Source organism: Anolis carolinensis, chromosome 4 (genome assembly GCF_035594765.1).
Source record: "Anolis carolinensis isolate JA03-04 chromosome 4, rAnoCar3.1.pri, whole genome shotgun sequence".
Classification (NCBI taxonomy): domain Eukaryota; kingdom Metazoa; phylum Chordata; class Lepidosauria; order Squamata; family Dactyloidae; genus Anolis; species Anolis carolinensis.
Genome location: NC_085844.1, coordinates 131,658,746 through 131,676,927, shown reverse-complemented (window position 1 = coordinate 131,676,927; position 18,182 = coordinate 131,658,746). Strand labels below are relative to the sequence as shown.

Here is an 18,182-nt window from a genome sequence, read left to right as displayed (position 1 = left end):
TGGCAGGGGGTTGGACTGCATGGCCCATGAGGTCTCTTCCAGCTCTATGGTTCTATGATTCTATGAGTCTGTGAAGAAGGTATCTCAAGTCTTAGGGAACTTCCAAGATTTGCCAAAATATTTTGCCTTTATGGAGTGAGGGATAGGTTAAACTTTGTCTTGTTGTCAACAGCATAAATAAACATAAAAAGAAAATTTAAAAAAATACAGCTGTAATAAAGGCATAAGATGTACATAGTCTAAAGTGAGAAAAATCCTGCAAAATTGAAAGCTAAATTACTACAAAATGGAATGATTCCTACAGTGGAATTATTGGCAAATACATTCAGTTAGGGCCCCTGGCGGTGGCAAAGTGTGTTAAAGCGCTGAGCTGCTGAACTTGCAGACCGAAAGGTCCCAGGTTCAAATCCCGGGAGCAGAATGAGCACCCGCTGTTACCTTTACCTTTACCTTTTCCTTACATTCAGTTATACCTTCTTTTTGTATAACCTAACAGGAGAATGAACATGGCTAAAACTTTTAGTAAGTGACTTATAATAAGTCTTTACATTTTTTTGCCAAATTCATATTTCAACTTTATTTCAAGTAAGGATAATACAAAATATTTTTCCTCTTAGTTTAGGAATATACTATACAAACACATTTTAAATGCTGGTGTTGTTTCTAAGAAGTCAAATGTATCAGTAGTAGCATCCTCAGTGTTGTCAAAGTTGTCATAAATAAAAGTGATCGTATTTATAATAATAGTGATCGTATTTATAATAATAATAATAATAATAATAATCTTTATTAGCAAATCTATAATGTAAATAAAGAAAGAAAAAGGTATTTTCAAATAATAATAATAATAACAATAACAATAATAATTAATAAGCTTTATTACAGTCCAAAGACCCAAACAGCTCAACACCCAAAGATACATAATGTGCATAGAGATTAATAAACTAAGGCACAAGAAGGCGTGCTAGACAAAGTACATATAAACAAGAATGAGAACACTGTTAGTAAGTACAAAGGCTAATTTCAGGGTCTAGTAGTAGATGATAAATCTTATCCTGGCTGCCTCAGAGAGAAACTTGGTAATGGCCAAAGTCACAAGGAGAAGATTAAAGGTAAAAGTTTCCCCTGATGTTAAGTCCAGTCATGACTGACTCTGGGGGTTGGTGCTCATCTCCATTTCTAAGCCGAAGAGCCGGCGTTGTCCGTAGACACCTCCAAGGTCATGTGGCTGGCATGACTGCATGGAGTGCCATTACCTTCCCGCTGGATTGGTACCTATTGATCTACTCACATTGGCATGTTTTCGAACTGCTAGGTTGGCAGAAGCTGGAGCTAACAGTGGGCGCTCACTCCGCTCCCGGGATTTGAACCTGCAACCTTTTGGTAATGGCGCTCTATGCTGTCATGCCAGCCACATGACCTTGGAGGTGTCTACGGACAACGCCGGCTCTTCGGCTTAGAAATGGAGATGAGCACCAACCCCCAGAGTCAGACATGACTGGACTTAAGGTTAGGGGAAACCTTTACCTTTTACCTAGACATGGCTTAAGTCATACCATTATAACACATAGAACTTCATTTCTTTTGTGGTGTAATTTTCCTTATCACAGAAGATTATCTCCTAGCAAAAACTTAACAGAGAATTGAGCTGATCTACCAGGTAAGTTGCTCAGTAATGCATTAATAATATGTTGTCGAGCCTGTTTATAAAAATGGCAGAACAATAAGATGTGTTTGATATATTAAATTTCCTAGTTATTGCATCGGTAACATCTGGCACCTGCAAATCTATCCCAATGCGAATCCCCAAATATATAAATCGGGGTATCATAAGACCATTGGCTATCTCTTATCTACTTGTCACATGACTATAGAAAGCTTCAAGTATATCAGAAGGAAGGTCTGTCTCTTCTATATGAAATGCATCAGCTTAGGCTTTCCTAGATTACTTCTGGGAAAGGAAGGAAGGAAGAAGGGGAAAAAGGAGAAAGAAAAAGAAAACTACTGAGAAGGAGAATTGACTGCCTCATCACACTACTGCATGAATCCACTTTCAATCTGGTTTCTGCCTCCTGCAGAATTCTGGGGTTTGTATTATGCCTCAGCTCAGGCCTTCCCAGATTACTCTATACCATGGGAAGGGGATTGGAGAAGGGGGAAGGAGAGGAAGAGGAGGGGAGAAAAGAGGAGGCCATATCATTGGGGCAAATCTACAAATGGCTTCCAGAGTTTCCCTCCAAATATCCAAGGTGATTGCCTGTATAGTAAAGAGATGAATGCGAAATGAATATATTGACCACAGATTCATTTGGTTTGGGGCGTATATGACTACTTAAGTTAGTTCCATGTTGAGATCTTAACGCAGAGCCAGGCTTAGGTTTAAAGCTAATACGCACACACACACTGTGCATGTCTGCCTCTGTGTGTGTGTGTGTCTGTATGTATATGTGTGTGTTAAATTTTCACTTCTGTGTTTCTTTCCCTTTAGGATTCCTATAGAGACCATCATTTTCTCCTCTCTACCTAGTGAAGAATGCTCCCTCCTCACTGTTGGAACTATATCCTACACAAATTTATAGTTCTCTTTAAGGAAATAGCTAGGCATTTGAGTTAGGTACCATCTACACTGCCAGATAAAATAAAAGTTATCTGCTTTTAACATTTGAGTGTCATAGCTCAATCCCATGGTACCCTGGGATTTGTGTTGGCAAATGACACAGAAGGGTAAGTATCTCACAAAACTACAAATCCCATAATTCTATCACATCAAGCCATAGCGATTAATGCTATTATCAAACTATTATAATTCTGCAATGTGGATTTGATAAGAAACAATTGCTCAAACAAATATTGTTTACAACATTATCAATACAGTAGTATTCACAGACGGGTTTACACCAACATTTTTGCTAGTTCTAACTCTCTTCAAAGTTTTCCTAGATCTTTCTTCATATATTTTGGAATCCTCTCTCCATCACAGAAAGAACTCTTAACCGTTCAAGTCCTTTTTAAAAAAAAAACAAACTTTTTAAGCTTGCTCCTCTTCATGATCAACTGTCACTTCATGTTACACTTCAGGTTATTTAGTTACAATCCAGCATTCTTCACAGCAGATAGGTATGCTTTGTTGTTTTGTCCAATTGGCCTTTGTATTTATACAATTTAATTGGAGCATTTCATTGTGTGTTTTTTTAATTGCTAAGTGAAGGTAAAGGTAAAGGTTTTCCCCTGACATTAAGTGTAGTCATGCCCATCTCTGGGGACTGGTGCTCATCTCTATTTCTAAGCTGAAGAGCCAGAGTTGTTCGTAGACACCTCCAAGGTAACGTGGCCAGCATGACTGTATGAAGAGCCGTTACCTTCCTACTGGAGCGGTATCTATCGATCTTATTCACATTTGCATGTTTTTGAACTGCTAGGTTGGCAGAAGCTGGGGCTAACAGTGGGAGCTCACTCCGCTCCCTAGATTTGAAGCACTGATCTTTCGGTCAGCAAGTTCAGCAGCTCCGCAGTTTAACCCACTGTGCCACCAAGGGCAAACAAAGTAATTGTTTATGTTTTCAGAAAATGGCTCACAGAATATAAAAGGAAATATACAAGGTGTTTCAAAATGATGGCCCCAAATTCAAAGCCAAAAGTTAGAAACATTTTAATGAGCTATCAAGTGATCAGCAGTAAAGTTAGCAACAAAAAGTCTAACAAACGACACCAAAAAAGAGAGACAAAATGACGTCTCACAAGAATTTACAGCAGTCACATCAAAGCAGTATTCGGCAATGAGGAGACAGCAGTATAGGCAGTCCCCAAATTACAAACAAAATTACATTGAATTTGTATGTAAGTCGAAACAGGTACAATTTTTAAATGTAACTCCAGCCAAAAATACATATTGTTTTAGCTTTGGATAGCATAGGGAAGAGCAAACACCCATGTGCTGTTTGTTTTGTATTATGTGCCCCTGTTCAGAAGACTTTCTGTCCCTGTGATAATTGGATTTCAAAATATTTGGCTCATTGTGGAATTTAGTGATTCAGTACCAGAGTCAGTTCTTTTTTTCAGAAAGTTTATCCTAAACCTAAGAAAGTTTGTGCATGTTTCAAAACTCTCTTCAAATCCTCTAAAATATTTATTTGATCTAAAAATGCTATATATTTATTTGGTCCATCTATATAATGTGCATAATTAGGACCGAGTTAATAACAAAATCACGGGGCCAAATCACACCAAATTTGGCCACAGTACTCAATCACTTCCCATGGAATGACCTTGCAGCTTCAAAGCCTGGTTGCTTCATACCTAGGGGACTGCATTGTTGGCCAACTTGAATACCATTGAATAGCCTTGCAGCTTCAAAGCCTGGCTGTTTCATACCTGGGGGAATCCTCTATAGGCCACCTTGAATGCCACATGTTGCTTAGGACTACACTACAGCAACGCGTGGCTGGGCATAGCTAGTGTTCTATAATAAAGCCTAATGTAAGCCTCAATTAACTCTGAACACAGTATTGCTACCTAAGACACATAACAGCAGAAATAAACTTGAAGGTAATTTTTTTTATTACACCAAGTACTACAGACATTTGAACTTATAAACTAAAAAAAAAGTTTTATTACACCAAGAACTACAGACAGACATTTTAAATTAAAAGAATGAAATTAACCAGGATTGGTTTATCTGAACCTTTAGTAGTCAGTTTGTTATACCGCAACCATTCTCCATCTCATTCCAGATACTTCTTTTCTAGATATAAGCTACTGGTGGCACTTTGAAAATTACGATGAATTCTTGACAACACTGAATTTGCTACATTGCAATTTTACTGCAGTAGGTAAAACCTGCTATGCACTTTTCCCAGGGCATCCAGCCTTTTGTAGCCTGCTAGCACTTGGTTGCCGAGGTACTCGTTGAATAGATCCTTCCCGGCTACTCTGGTCTGACAGCGTCTGGTTCCCAGATGTTGCAGATATAGTTCTGGGCCTACCTGCAGAACAACAGATACCAAGTTTATTATTACCAAGCATTAAATGCTTGAACTGCTTTTAAGGATTTTGTCTAAATTATATCTAGATAATAACCTTACAAAGGCTTGCATGGTTAGGAACTACAGAGACCCATATTTAAAAGCAGCACACAAAGCCAGGCTCAAATAATAGCTCAGTTAAGCATCAGCAAAAGGGTTTACTTATCAGTTAATATTTACACAGGGATGCCTTCCTATGCCTCATTTCTACAAATAGTAGCTAGAAAAACAAATTCCATTGGCACTACTCAAATATCAATACTCACTTGTAACTTGCAGAGCTTTTACTTTGCTCTTTCCTCCTCATACAAGAAATCCTTGCTCACAAAATCAGTCTTCCATTTTTGAAATAAGGAGTAAACCAATCTGTATTTTCATGTACAGAAGCAAGAATTGAAGACAGTTGGTATCTCACCGTGTCCCAAGAATGAGCTGCTCGAACATTTATTATTAATATTTTTGCTTTCACAAAACAGGTGCTACATTTAAAATATATTACATTTTAAGGTTAAAAAAATACAGTTTTGCGTTCTGAGTTTTGTAGCTGAGTTTGTGACATGCTAACCTCAAATTAATCAATGGAGGCTGCTTATTTGACTAAAATTAGATTAAGACTCCATATTTATTCCTAGTTTTTCACCTAGCCAGTAGAAAAATTAAACTAGAAGTATTGTGTCTCCTCCAAGGTAATTCTGGCATTGTACACAAATCAGTTTGAAGAGTATAAGTCATTTTCAGAGTTGCACTCAGAAGTAATAGATTGATTTTTAGTCAGTGAACCAAGCTCAGTGGATGCTTTTGAGCTTAGAATGAATTTAGCTTCTCTCCTCTTCAGCATCTTCTACTATTCTCTCTATAGATGACCCACTAACAATGAAATCAGTCAGACATTCAAATGATTACCTAGGCTCATACATGCAATAGCTTATCAAAGTGAAGGATTTTGGAGCTGCAGGAAGCTTTTAAGCTGTGCTTAGGACAAAACACATGGTTTCCTCAAACATAATTATTATTGGGAAGACTATTTAAATCCACATTTTGGGTTAAATAGCTCAATAGATCAGTTCACGTTTAATCTGCCCACAATGTATCTGCTGCATGCAAAGGCTGCTATGTGTAAACAGAAAGTATTGCATTGACAAATGGTAGCATGAGGGTAACTAGGTGGAGGAAGGTTAAAAGTGCAAGAAGCGATGGGACAGTGGAACAAGTTTCTTATGTACATACAATGACAATCTGAAGGGGACAGGCTAATTTTTTTGGTACTGAAAAAATATTGTACTTCATACTGAACTTTCCATTGACATTGTCCCACAAGACTTTTCCTGAAGGATTTGTCTAACTCATCAAGAAAACTTCATTCAGGTATCACAAAGAAGAAGTTGCCTACCTGTAACTGTCAAATTAGCAACACCAGAATCAAGCCTATAATGGCCAACGAGTATTGACTGTTCTACCTGGTTGCACAGGACAATTAGGCTGGTGCATAACTGCTCCATGCTACAGGAAAACCTCAGTGAAGAAAGAGCCAAAACATTCTTGGGATCTCCATAGCAAAGGGTTTATGTGACTTTTTGAGCTGACCTGTTCTGTGCATATAGAACGGAACACAGGACATACCTATGAAATGTTGGTTTCCAGCAGTGGAAGGAGTAGTAGGCTTGCTCCTCCCATTCACTCTAATAGGCAGGACAAGGTTTGTGACAGCAGCTAGCAGGACAACCAGCCCACAAGATATTATGTAAACATTACAGCTGGACAAGGAAAAAACCATCAAGTGTGGAAAGGGAAAAAAGAAAAAGATGACACGAAGCAGAAAGAGCCCAAACCTCCCCACACCAGCAATAAAAACAGATCTCAGTTCTGAGTGGGAAGAATGTTTCCGCTCCAACTGCTGAAAACAAGTGGAGGGGAAAAACATATACTGGGACATACTAAAACTTCCAAATGGTTGGGTGGACATGATGACAAAGTAGGAACAATTGTACTAGACAGTGGGGTCTCCATGGCCAAGAGAAAAAAAACTTGAATGAAACTTATCTCAGAGGCTCAGAATAGTTAACAACTTTATAAAGATCTCAGTTAGGGTATCAACAAACTGTTGATGGTCTGAGAAAATGAGCTGCCCTCAGGAATCTCCTATTATTTGGATGTGATGAAAGCTTCATTTTGACTGCAAGCATTGGGGTGCATGTATTGGCTGGCTGCATGAATGTAGGCACATAGGGATGAAATAGCTTAGAGATAGATTAGGATATTTAATTGTTTTTCTTTTTTGCTTGACAACCCAATCTCAAATATGCATTGGGCAGATAATCCTGTCCAGCTCAGTCATAGTTAATTAAGTGACTCACTGTTATAAAAGAAACTGCGTGAGACTGAAACCTTGCATTAATTTCCATGGGACTATACTATTGCTTCTGTAAATATTTACTCTGCATGTATTTGTCAATGATCAAATTCAGCTGAAGATTTTTAAGTGTGCTGAATAATAATAACAATAATAATACTTTATTTATAACCTGCCCTCTCTCCCCGAAGGGACTCAGGGCACTTTACAAAAATAACAAAAATAGCAAACATTCAATGCCCCAAAAAAAAGAACAATCAAAGCAAAACATAACAAAAACTCAACATAACTTACAATTATCCAAAATCAAGGGTTAAACTAAATAAACATAACAGGCACAAAAATCAAACCAATTAATACAAAATACATTAAAAGCATAATATAATAATATTAGCAAGCTGAGGTAAATATCCATTGTCAGGGCGAGTGTGTGTGTCAGATATGTAAATCCTCCTTCTTTCCATGGACTAGATTACACAAATGAGTCTTTAAAAGCTTCTTAAAGGAGAGAAGAGAGGGACCCGTTTTTAGTTCTCTTGGGAGGCAGTTCCAGAGGCGGAGTACAAAGAGTTTTCTTCCTGAATATGGTTGAGAATTTCAGTCTTACATGAATTTGGGAAAGACTAATAAGCTCTCAAATGACAATGAGTGGAAGACAGCTGATTTTCTAAATGAAATAGGTATGGGCACAAGAAAGAAAGTAAACAGCAGGAACTATGCTATATACATGCATGAAGGTGTGCAGGAAATTATAGCCAAGAAGTATTACTCGAGTTTGAGAAGGTTTCAAAAATGCCCTGAGAGGTAACCTGTATGTGTGAGTCATAGAAATAGAAAGGGACAGAATATTTTCCCCCAGAATTCAGAATTCTATAAGCTGAAACTCTACACAGTATCTTTATACAAACATACTAAGCAATCTCAACAAGTTGATTTCAAAACCAAACCAGTTTAGTATAAAGTCAGTTCTGTCTAAATACCTCACAGAAGTATCTCTGTCCAAATTTTCCTGAAAACACACTAACGTGTCTTGGAAACAAAGATATTTGGTGAAGTGAACACTCCATCAAGAACTTCCATAAGAATTAGAAAAATTCTAGATAGACGCACACTACATACTGTGTTTGGTCCGGGTCCCCAATGTATCAGTAGGAACAATATTAGGTGACATAATCCAAATCAGAAACAAAAGTGCTAAATCCCTATGCATAATTTCTCAGGGACACTTTGCTGTGTAGATGCAATTCTAGTGCTTAGCATGTCAAAACATTTTGCCTTTCTGCTGCTAAACTCACAACAGGCAACCTTTCAGAAATCACAGGGGATTTATAGTCATCACTTCTCCAGTTTTCAGTCCTACCAAGATGGTGTATTTAGTTGTGAAGTAAAAAAAGTATATATGTATTGGGTTCTATAGGCTATTAGTTTTGCTGTACTTTTCTCATTAGTCATATTAAAGGCTTACAATATATTTATTTATTTTACAAGATCAGTCTCACTGTTAGAAATAAGCTGAAGATTATTTTCACAATGTTCAAGTTTTATAAGTTTAAAGTTAAAATGCAAAGGACCTTTACTTGGAAGCAAATTCTACTGAAACCAATAGGACTTGCAAATACACATGTTTAAGTTTGAGAAGCAAGAGAACCAGTCTTTAAAAGGTTTTTTTTATCATCACAGAAGACTGCACTAAAACCCGGTAGGTAACTAACACACACAACCTGCAAAAGGAGAGAACAGGCAGCAAGAAAACTGGAAAGAGCCAGGGGGACCTTGAGAGAGAGGCGAACAAACTGCAGCAGGACTGTAGACCACAGCCTTAGTGACTCCTATTCGTGGAGGTCGAAGGACAGAGGAAAATGAGAGTGGTGCAGGGATTTTACTGGTCTTGGCAGAGACAATTGGGGGCTCTAATTCAAAGAGAGACATAGAAACAAATTAGAAAATCCACATGATGACAGTCACAGAAAAAAGTTTGTAAATTCTCAAATATCTTAACAAATATCTATAGTTGTATAACTTGGATGTTATTATACAAGATACAGTATTACTTTTTGTCTCCATATATATGTAATTCATGCTTAATACATTTTTATATAAAAAGATACTACCATACTATGACTAATCAGATTGAAGTGTTAAGAAAAGGCAATATATGCAGCTGTTTGTCAAAGCTATTTTAATTTCCAATTTTTTTTCTTTTATGTGTAATGCATCATCATCTTGATTTCTCTATGAACATATGCATACACACATTACATATGGGGTTCTAGGAAACATACTTAATAAGGCACTAAGCATTGCAACAGTAGCACAGTCAATATATTGAATATCTGAAATCCTCTACAAAGAAGGACATGGATGGAGCTGAAGAAAGAATACAACCTAGGAAATAGGGCAGTGGCTCACAATGTGTGGCCCTCCAGGTGTTTGGGATTCCGCCTACCAGAAACCCTAACCAGCTTGTCCCATGGTCAGGAATTCTGGAAGCTGAAGTCCAAACACCTGGAGGACTACACGCTGGTGTAGGGCAACGGAAGAAAAACTGCTTTTCTTGATGAAGTCTCACTGTAGTTCTGTAGAATATAAAGAGAGTGACAGCCTTACTACAAAATAACTTGTTTAAACCCTTTTGTGCTACTTTCTGTGGTATCAAGATCAGTTCTAGCTCTGCACAGAATCCTTCAGTTTGTTCAAAAGAGTTGACTTCATTAATTTCAGTATCCATCTGTGTTTATTAGGAAGCAACTTTTAATAATGAAAATGCCAAACATGAAGTAGGACATTCTTAATAAAACAGCACCACCTACTGACAAACCATTCCCACAAAAAAATGTTTTCACTCCCAAAATAAAATACCACGTTATCTACTTTGCACTGGAACATATGGCAGCGTGGACTCAGATAAACCAGTTCAAAGCAGATATTGTGGGATTTTCTACTTTGATATTCTGGATTATATGGCTATGTGGAAGGTCCACAGGTGATCACATAATACCAGTAATTCTTTCCTCTTAAACATTAGCGAACACCCAAAATTTAAATGCTAAACTAGATCTCATTGAAAAAATTCTTCCTTCCCAAGGGCTTCCAACTCAAGGACTAGAAAACAAAAATATATATACATTGATGTAATATAGATAAATCCTTAATAATTCCTTTCATTGTGTGTAAAGTTTCAGTCTGTAAAACTTAAGACAAAGTCAGTGTGACAACTGATAATGTGTAGGTCATTGTAAAAACCTTTTTGGCCTAAAAGAAGGAAGAAAAGATGCTTATGATGATAATGATAATGATGATATTTTTATAACAAATCCTGGGGATGGGGGCAGAAAATTATAGTTCCTTTGGTTTAATCAAACATCTAAGCTATGAAAATTGGCAGAAAAGATAACAGAAGGACATGTTTGCTAAAAAAGAAGTGTGGCTTCTTCAAGTGAAGTCCTACTTTGCCAGACCTTTCAGGTGCTCTGAGTGTCAAGTATTGGAAGATTATTGAAAACATTAAGAGGATGAATGCTCTCCTTTAACTGGAATCCACTAATTCCCCAGTCAAAAGTGGAGAAGTTTTTATATGAGTAACTGATTAAAGAACAGGAAAGAGAAGATAGAATGAACTTGAGAGAATATGCATATTGAAGGATCTGTATTTGGATTACAGTATATATATCATGGATTCATTCAGAGAAGTAGCCATTCTAGTCTACTAGCAAAAAGAAGCAAATGTGGGAATTTTAACACCTTCTTTCATAAATGTAAATGGACTATATAGAGCCCACTTTCATCATACATCTGATGTGCCATCCTATGTTGAAGGTACAAAGTTTAAGCAACTGTAAGCACAGAGATCACAATGTAATGCAAAAATAAAATAAGACAGTCACATTTTAGCATAACATTGACCAACCATCAAAACAGAGATGGTGACAACATAAACACAAATCCGGCAGTGGTAGACTAACATGTGTAGTATGAAAAACACCAATTAATGCAAAACGCAATAGAACTGAAATTGCTTGATAAACTGATAATGTTACTTTGTAGTACAACCTTTTCTGCAGGGTTTTTTAAATCATGTCAGAAGCAACTTGAGAACATATTGCTTGTCGCTTCTGTGTGAGAGAGTTGTCAGTCTACAGAGACGTTGCCCAGGGGATGCCCGGATGTGTCACCATCCTGTTTGGAGACTTCTCTCATGTCCCTCTAAGCTAGAACCGATAGAAAGGAGCTCACCCCACCTAGCTGATTCGAACTGGCAACCTTCAGGTCAGCAACCCATCCTTTGGGTCAGCAGTCCAGCTGGCACAAGGGTTTAACCCACTGCGCCACTGTGGCTTCTTCCTACAGGTTAAGGGGGGGGGGGGAGTGTAAAGAAACCTGCAAGTATCTGTCTGCATGAGTCTGAAAAGTATTAAGTCTATGGTCCCATTGAAGAAGGAGCAGAAGAAGGAAGAGAGGCTTAACTAAAATACTGGTAAAAACAGCCATCTGACCCAGGCTGATGACAAAATAGTGGGGGTATGGCAGAGCCAATGGGGTCGGACTCTCTTCTTTCTTTCTCTCCAAAGTAAGACAGTTTTTTTAAATTGCTAATCTAAGGTGCTATCAAGTATATGGCTCACACCATTTTTGAAGTCCCTTAAAGGTGAAAAACTGTACCTTAGATTCAATGAAAGACAGTATAATCTTTTCATGAGAGAGGCAACTTTTTACAAAGCAAGCAGAAGAGAGACAGAAAGACACATTTTTCAGCTTTGAAGAAATAGGAACTGTGGGGTAGGCAACTAGAATTAAGCAGACTTGTAAGATCATAGAGTCAGAGTTGGGAGATACCAGAAGGACCACTTAGTCCAATCCACTATCAAATTACTGAGAACTGGCAATTCAACCTGTTTAAAAATTTCTAGAGAAAGAAAATCCACCAGCCTCCAAGCCAGACCATTCCACGATCAAATAGCTCTTAGTATCAGAAAATTCTAATATTAAACTGGAACCGTTGTAATTTTTTGTAATATACCAAAATGGTAAGACAACTTTCACCACACATATTTTCTATGATCTACTAAGATCAAACTTAGAAGCAATTTGCCATATAAGTATTTCAGTGTTTAGTCAGAAGGATGTCATGTAGGCATGTGATGTTATATTGCAGTATATGCCAGCAAATATCAGGAAAACCAACAAACAAGAGACAATGATAACGCTTACAAAGTTGCAACTGAGAGGCACTGAGAGCAGAATGTTGGGGTACAGTTTTGTCCAACCACTGCTTGTGAAGACTGCCTCTTGTTGACTCTCTTTGTTTCATTCAATTACAGCTTTCATCGGCTGCATGGCTAAATAGTTCCCCCTAGACTTCACAATTTCTGTGAGTTCATCTTCTGCTATTTGAACCTTACTTCTCTAGCTCTCTTGTGGCTTTCTCCAGCCTTCTTAGTGGCTTTTTAGCAAACAAGCCTATAAATAAGAAATGACATCACTGTTAGACATATACTACAATCTAACAGGCACTGACATAACTGCTGTGAGAGTGCCTTGCTTAAGAAGAAGTGATGCTGTGACATAAACAACCTACCAAATGTGCTCCTTTCTACTCACAATTTGGTTAAGTTGAAGAAATAATTTTGAATTGAGACATTCTATTTTAGCGCTAAATAGAAACTGAGATAGTTTAAAAACAGAGAAAACTGTCGGCTTCAGTAATTTTAAAACATTTATTTACGTATTCCAAAAACTGCCCTGAGCCATACACATAAGGAAACAGCTTATAAGATGAAATCTGAAAAAAATTATTTCCCAGCTGTACTGGCTAGCTTTAATTTGGAAGCAATACAAGTCAGTACAGGTACTTTATCACTGCAACTACAGTTTACTGAAAATAGATGAACTTTTTATATCCCAGTGACAGAAACATATGCTTTGCATATGAAAAAGTGCTTCAACTTCTGGCTTCTCCAGGCGGGGCTGGAACCCATCTGAAACCTAGAGAGCTACTTCGAATTAAGTGTAAATAGTCCTAAAGCAAATAGATCAAAGGTCTGATAAGGATGGATCTATTCATTCAATGCTTATGGTACTTAAATCTTGAAAATAAGCCATACAAATGCAGTAAATATAGGCAATGAAACCTTTTTAGAAACTCAGATTTTTATGGATAATCTGAAAAGGAAGAGTGTATCTTGGTTCTCTGTTGCAAAGAACAAAATTAAATTGTGAATTAGGGAAGAAAAGTTCTATCACCTGTAATTGCATCAGCACAAAGAAGTGTTTTTTTTCTTCCAAGAAATAAATAGATTGTTTCAACATTGGAAATCCAATTCCTATTGGGATGGCTTGATTTAAACAATTTTTTTTACACACAAGTCTAGAATGTGAAGGCAGCTTTTAACAACCAGGGAAAAGCTTTCCAAACTGTGTGTCATGACACATTAGTGTTCCAGCTGCAGTGTGAAAGTGTATCATGTGAACATAACAAGAAATGACAAAAATCTAGGAAATGTTATTATATTATAAATCATATATTTTAAAAACTATAAATGAAAGGTTTTTGTGAGATATTTTGTGCTGTTATTACAGTTTATGCATGTGTCTTACAAGCGTGTTGGTTTAACCCCCGGTTTGCTAATAACGCTGAATTACTGCGTTTTGAAATGATGCATTGTCTAAAAAGTGTGTCACCAACATGAAATGTTGAACTAGAGAGAAAAGTGAACCATGGCTCTGTTCTACCTAATGAACAATCCTGTCATTACAATACTGAAAACTGAGAGTACAGGAAAGAACCAAGGAAAAGGAGGAGGAAAGGCTCAGAGGTCGTTGTCATGGCTCATGTCCCTCTACTCTGCTTAGACCTTGAGCCACTGCGGGATGGCACTGCCTTTTCCCTCTGATGCTCATGTGTGTGTGTATGTATATGGGGATGGGGGGAACTCCACTGACCTCGCGGGGGCTCGGTGGCATTGGCTTCAGGGCCGCTCACTCTCTGCCCGGCAGCACACATGGCACGCAGCACCTGGTAGATGGCCACAGGGGCAACATTCATGCGCAGCAGGTCCAGCAGGATCCTAGGAGAAAGGGAGAAAAACACACTAGAATAGGCATAGACCAGGGCTGTCAAATTATAGTGCTGAGGCAATGGGGATATCGGGAGGGGTAGCGCCACATGGCACTTGGAAGCCCCTTGGTGTCTTCAGGGTTGTTCCTGGGGTTATTTGGGGTGCTGATTCAGAAAATTGTATTGGATTGACCACATCAGCTCTAGATGATTAAATATGGTTTTCTGTGGGCAAGCAGACGGCGACTACTGCATGGCATATGTTCTGTATCAGAAACTAAAACTGATGTGATCTATCCAATGCAATTTTCTGAATCAGCACCCCAAATAACCAAACCGAATCTAAAGTTGACCAAATACTGATTTGTAACCCTTTTGGTACTAATGTTGTAGAGTGGTCCCTGGTCAAAGTGGTCCCTAGTCAGAAAAAGATTGGGAACCACTGCTTTAAATCCTGTAGCTGCTTCCTGAAGAATTCTGGGGTTTGTAGTTTAATAAAGCCCATGCTCTCTCTGGCTGTGTGTTGAGTCCTCCACTTTACACTTTGTACATATACAATTGTACCCCCGTCCACCCTAGCAATATTACCAAATTCATCAATGATACAACTGTAGTGGGGCTTATCTCTGAAGGGAATGAGTCTGCCGATCGGGGTGTGGTGCAGGGACAATAGCATCAATAAGACTAAGGAGTTCATAGTGGACTAGAAAGAACAGACCAGAAATATAGCCCTTGGTCATAAATAAAGACCAAGTGGAGCGGGTGGCCAATTCTAAGTTCCTAGGTGTCACTGTGAAGGAGGATCTGACCTGGAGTACCCATATGGCAGTGTTGATTAAGAAACCCCAGCAGAGACTGTACTACCTGAGACCAACTGAATGAAAAACTGCTGGTGACTTTCTACCACTGGGCTCGAAGAATTGTCCTAACCTACTGCATCCGTGCATGGTTTGGTGGCTTCACAATGGCAGATAGGAAGGCGCTCCAAAGGGTCACCATTTCTGTACAGTGAGTCATTGGTTGCCCTGTCTTCAATTTGGAAGAACTCTATAGGTCCCACAACCTTAAGAAAGCTCAGAGCAGTCTTGGGGATCCATCTCACCCAGCATATTCTTTTTTAAAATTATTGCCTTCAGGCAGATGGTACAGGGTGACAAAGAAAAGGACAAACAGAGAGACAGCTTTGGAAGCTGCCCTGAGTCCCCTTGGGGAGAGAGGGTGGGCTAAAAATAATGTTTTTACTTTGTTTTTATTTTATTTATTTATTTTATCCTATGTTGAATGCCATGGTTTCGCACATTTTTTTTAATTATTGCCATTTGGCAGACAGTACAGGGTGGCAAAGACAATAATAATAATAATACAGTAGAGTCCCGCTTATCCAACATAAAGGGGCCGGCAAAATGTTGGATAAGTGAAAGTGCTAGATATTTGGGAGGGATTAGAAAAGCCTATTGTCAAATTACGTTATGATTTTACAAATTAAGCACCAAAACATGTTTTACAACAAATCGACAGAAAAAGCAGTTCAATACATGGTAGCATTATGTAGTAACTACTGTATTTACAAATATAGCAGCAAAACACTGCAATGTATTGAAAACATTGACTACAAAAACACTGACTACTAAAAGGCAGACGGTATTGGATAATACAGAACATTGGATAAGTGAAGGTTGGATAGGCGAGACTCTACTGTAATAATAATAATAACAACAACTTTATTTTTGTACCCCATCTCCATCTCCCCGAAGGGACTCAGGGTGGCTTAAATGGGGATGAGCTCAATCAACATACCCTGTTTCCCTGAAAATAAGACATCCCTGGAAAATAAGACCTAGTAGTGGTTTTGCTGAATTGCTAAATATAAGGCCTCCTCTGAAAGTAAGACCTAGCAAAGTTTTTGTTTGGAAGCATACCCGCCAAACAGAACACCTGAGTATGCGGGATTGGTAAATATACATAGTGTTGTACATGGAAATAATGGTAGTAACAAGGAATTCTTGATAGGATTCACAGTTTGTCTGGTTATGCCGGTTTGTGATGACAACTACTGTACAGTATATAATGTTCATTTTTTGTTCAACAATAAATGTTAATTCTTCTTCATGGAAAACTAAGACATCCCCTGAAAATAAGACCTAGCACATCTTTGGGAACAAAAATTAATATAAGACACTGTCTTATTTTCGGGGAAACACGGTAGTTAAAATAACACACGGAAATACATAAAATGATATCATAAAACAGAATAAAACAACAACATTGTAACAGAGTATAAAGAAAACAGTAACCCAACAACCAATGAGCCTGAAATAACAATCAGTTTCTGGGCATAGGTGCGTGGACTGATGCAAATAAATTTTGAGGATAGGGCTAATGGAGGACAAAATTAGGGATGGAGAGCAAAGACAAGGACAAACAGACTGAGAGATAGAGCTGTGGCAATGTTGAACTCCATGGTTTCGCATTGATGTGGCATCGGGGGCTGTGGTGGTGGTTGGGGTGTGGAGGGATAGGTGTGTTGTTTTGTGGTGTGTGCTGGGGAAGGCATTGAATTTCGTCGTGACAGCAATAAGAAAATAAAGCTATTCAATTCTATTCAAAGGTTCCTCCCAAACCAAAGAATGCTGCAGGAGGCAGGCCCAGGATTTGAAAAGGAGACCAGGCATGGGCAAACTTGGGCCCTCCAGGTGTTTTGGGCTCCAACTCCCATCATTCCTAACAGCCTCAGGCCCCTTCCTTTTCCGCGGCTGAGGGGGAAAAGGAAGGGGCCTGAGGCTGTTAGGAATTGTGGGAGTTGGGAGTCCAAAACACCTGGAGGGCCCAAGTTTGCCCATGGCTGGGATAGACACTCTATAGCAGGCATCCTCACATTCTCCAGCTGATTGAGCCTCCAACTCCCAGAATTCCTGGCTACTGAACAAGCTGGCGAGGGCTTCTGGGAGTTGGAGGCTCAAACCAGTCGGCGGGCCACAGCCTGGGGCAACGACAACGTATTGGAAAGGCGAGGGGCGCCCACTCACTTGAACACTTCCGGATCGAGCCCGGTCCCCGCCGCCTGCGCGAGCTCGAACAACTCGGCCTCTTCCGCCGTGAGGAGCTTCCTGCGGGCGCGAGACCCGCCGCTGCCCTTGGCCTCCATGCCCGACGACATCGCCCTCCCCGGCCAGGGGCTTCGCGGCCGCAAAGCACCTTGGGCTGCCCTGTCTACTTGCGGCGCCGGTCTCTCCCGCAAGGGGCGCTGGGAAGCGTGGTTTTTCTGAGGGATTTTGCGCGCCAATACTCCGCTGGGCTCTCGAATGATTCGCTTTTCATCCTGTCAGGTCTTTTCGTCTTCACAAGAAGCCGGGCCTATGGCGGCTTGGATAAGCCTGAGCTCGATTTGTAATGACATTTCTTTAATGTGTTGTCGAAGGCTTTCATGGCTGGAATCACAGGTTGCTGTGTGTTTTCCGGGCTGTATGGCCATGTCCCAGAAGCATTCTGTCCTGACGTTTCGCCCACATCTATGGCAGGCATCCTCAGAGGTTGTTTAGTCTGTTGGAAACTAGGCAAGTGGGGTTTACATATCTGTGGAATGTCCAAGGTGGGAGAAAGAACTCTTGTCTGTTGGAGGCAGGTGTGAATGGTGCAATTGGCCACCTTAATTAGCATCGAATGGCCTTGCAACTTCAAAGCCTGGCTGCTTCCTGCCCAAGAGAATCCTTTGTTGGGAGATGTTAGCTGGCCCTGATTGTTTTTGGTCTGGAATCAG

General features: G+C 39.3%; 1 protein-coding gene across 6 annotated transcripts; it reads right to left on the bottom strand.

The window, feature by feature from the left end:
• Window positions 1-860: 860 nt before the first annotated feature.
• On the bottom strand, window positions 861-17,667 carry LOC100559499 (mitotic-spindle organizing protein 2B). 6 transcript variants are annotated; one of them, XR_507668.3, is made up of 5 exons: window positions 17,452-17,667; window positions 14,311-14,435; window positions 9,093-9,281; window positions 5,288-5,387; window positions 4,773-4,982 (listed from the first exon to the last, which is right to left on the bottom strand). XR_507668.3 is itself a non-coding variant. In XM_062977823.1 (5 exons), exons 1-4 carry the CDS (start codon window positions 17,580-17,582, stop codon window positions 5,306-5,308), a joined length of 396 nt encoding a protein of 131 aa, XP_062833893.1. In that variant the 5' UTR covers window positions 17,583-17,666; the 3' UTR covers window positions 4,773-4,982; window positions 5,288-5,305. The 6 variants fall into 6 exon arrangements, 4 of the variants coding, with proteins under 4 accessions (XP_008121175.1, XP_008121176.1, XP_003229087.1 ...); XR_507669.3 differs by having other exon boundaries at window positions 9,144-9,281; window positions 17,452-17,665; XM_062977823.1 differs by lacking the exon at window positions 9,093-9,281 and adding an exon at window positions 12,771-12,828 and having other exon boundaries at window positions 17,452-17,666.
• Between the last annotated feature and the right edge of the window lie 515 nt (window positions 17,668-18,182).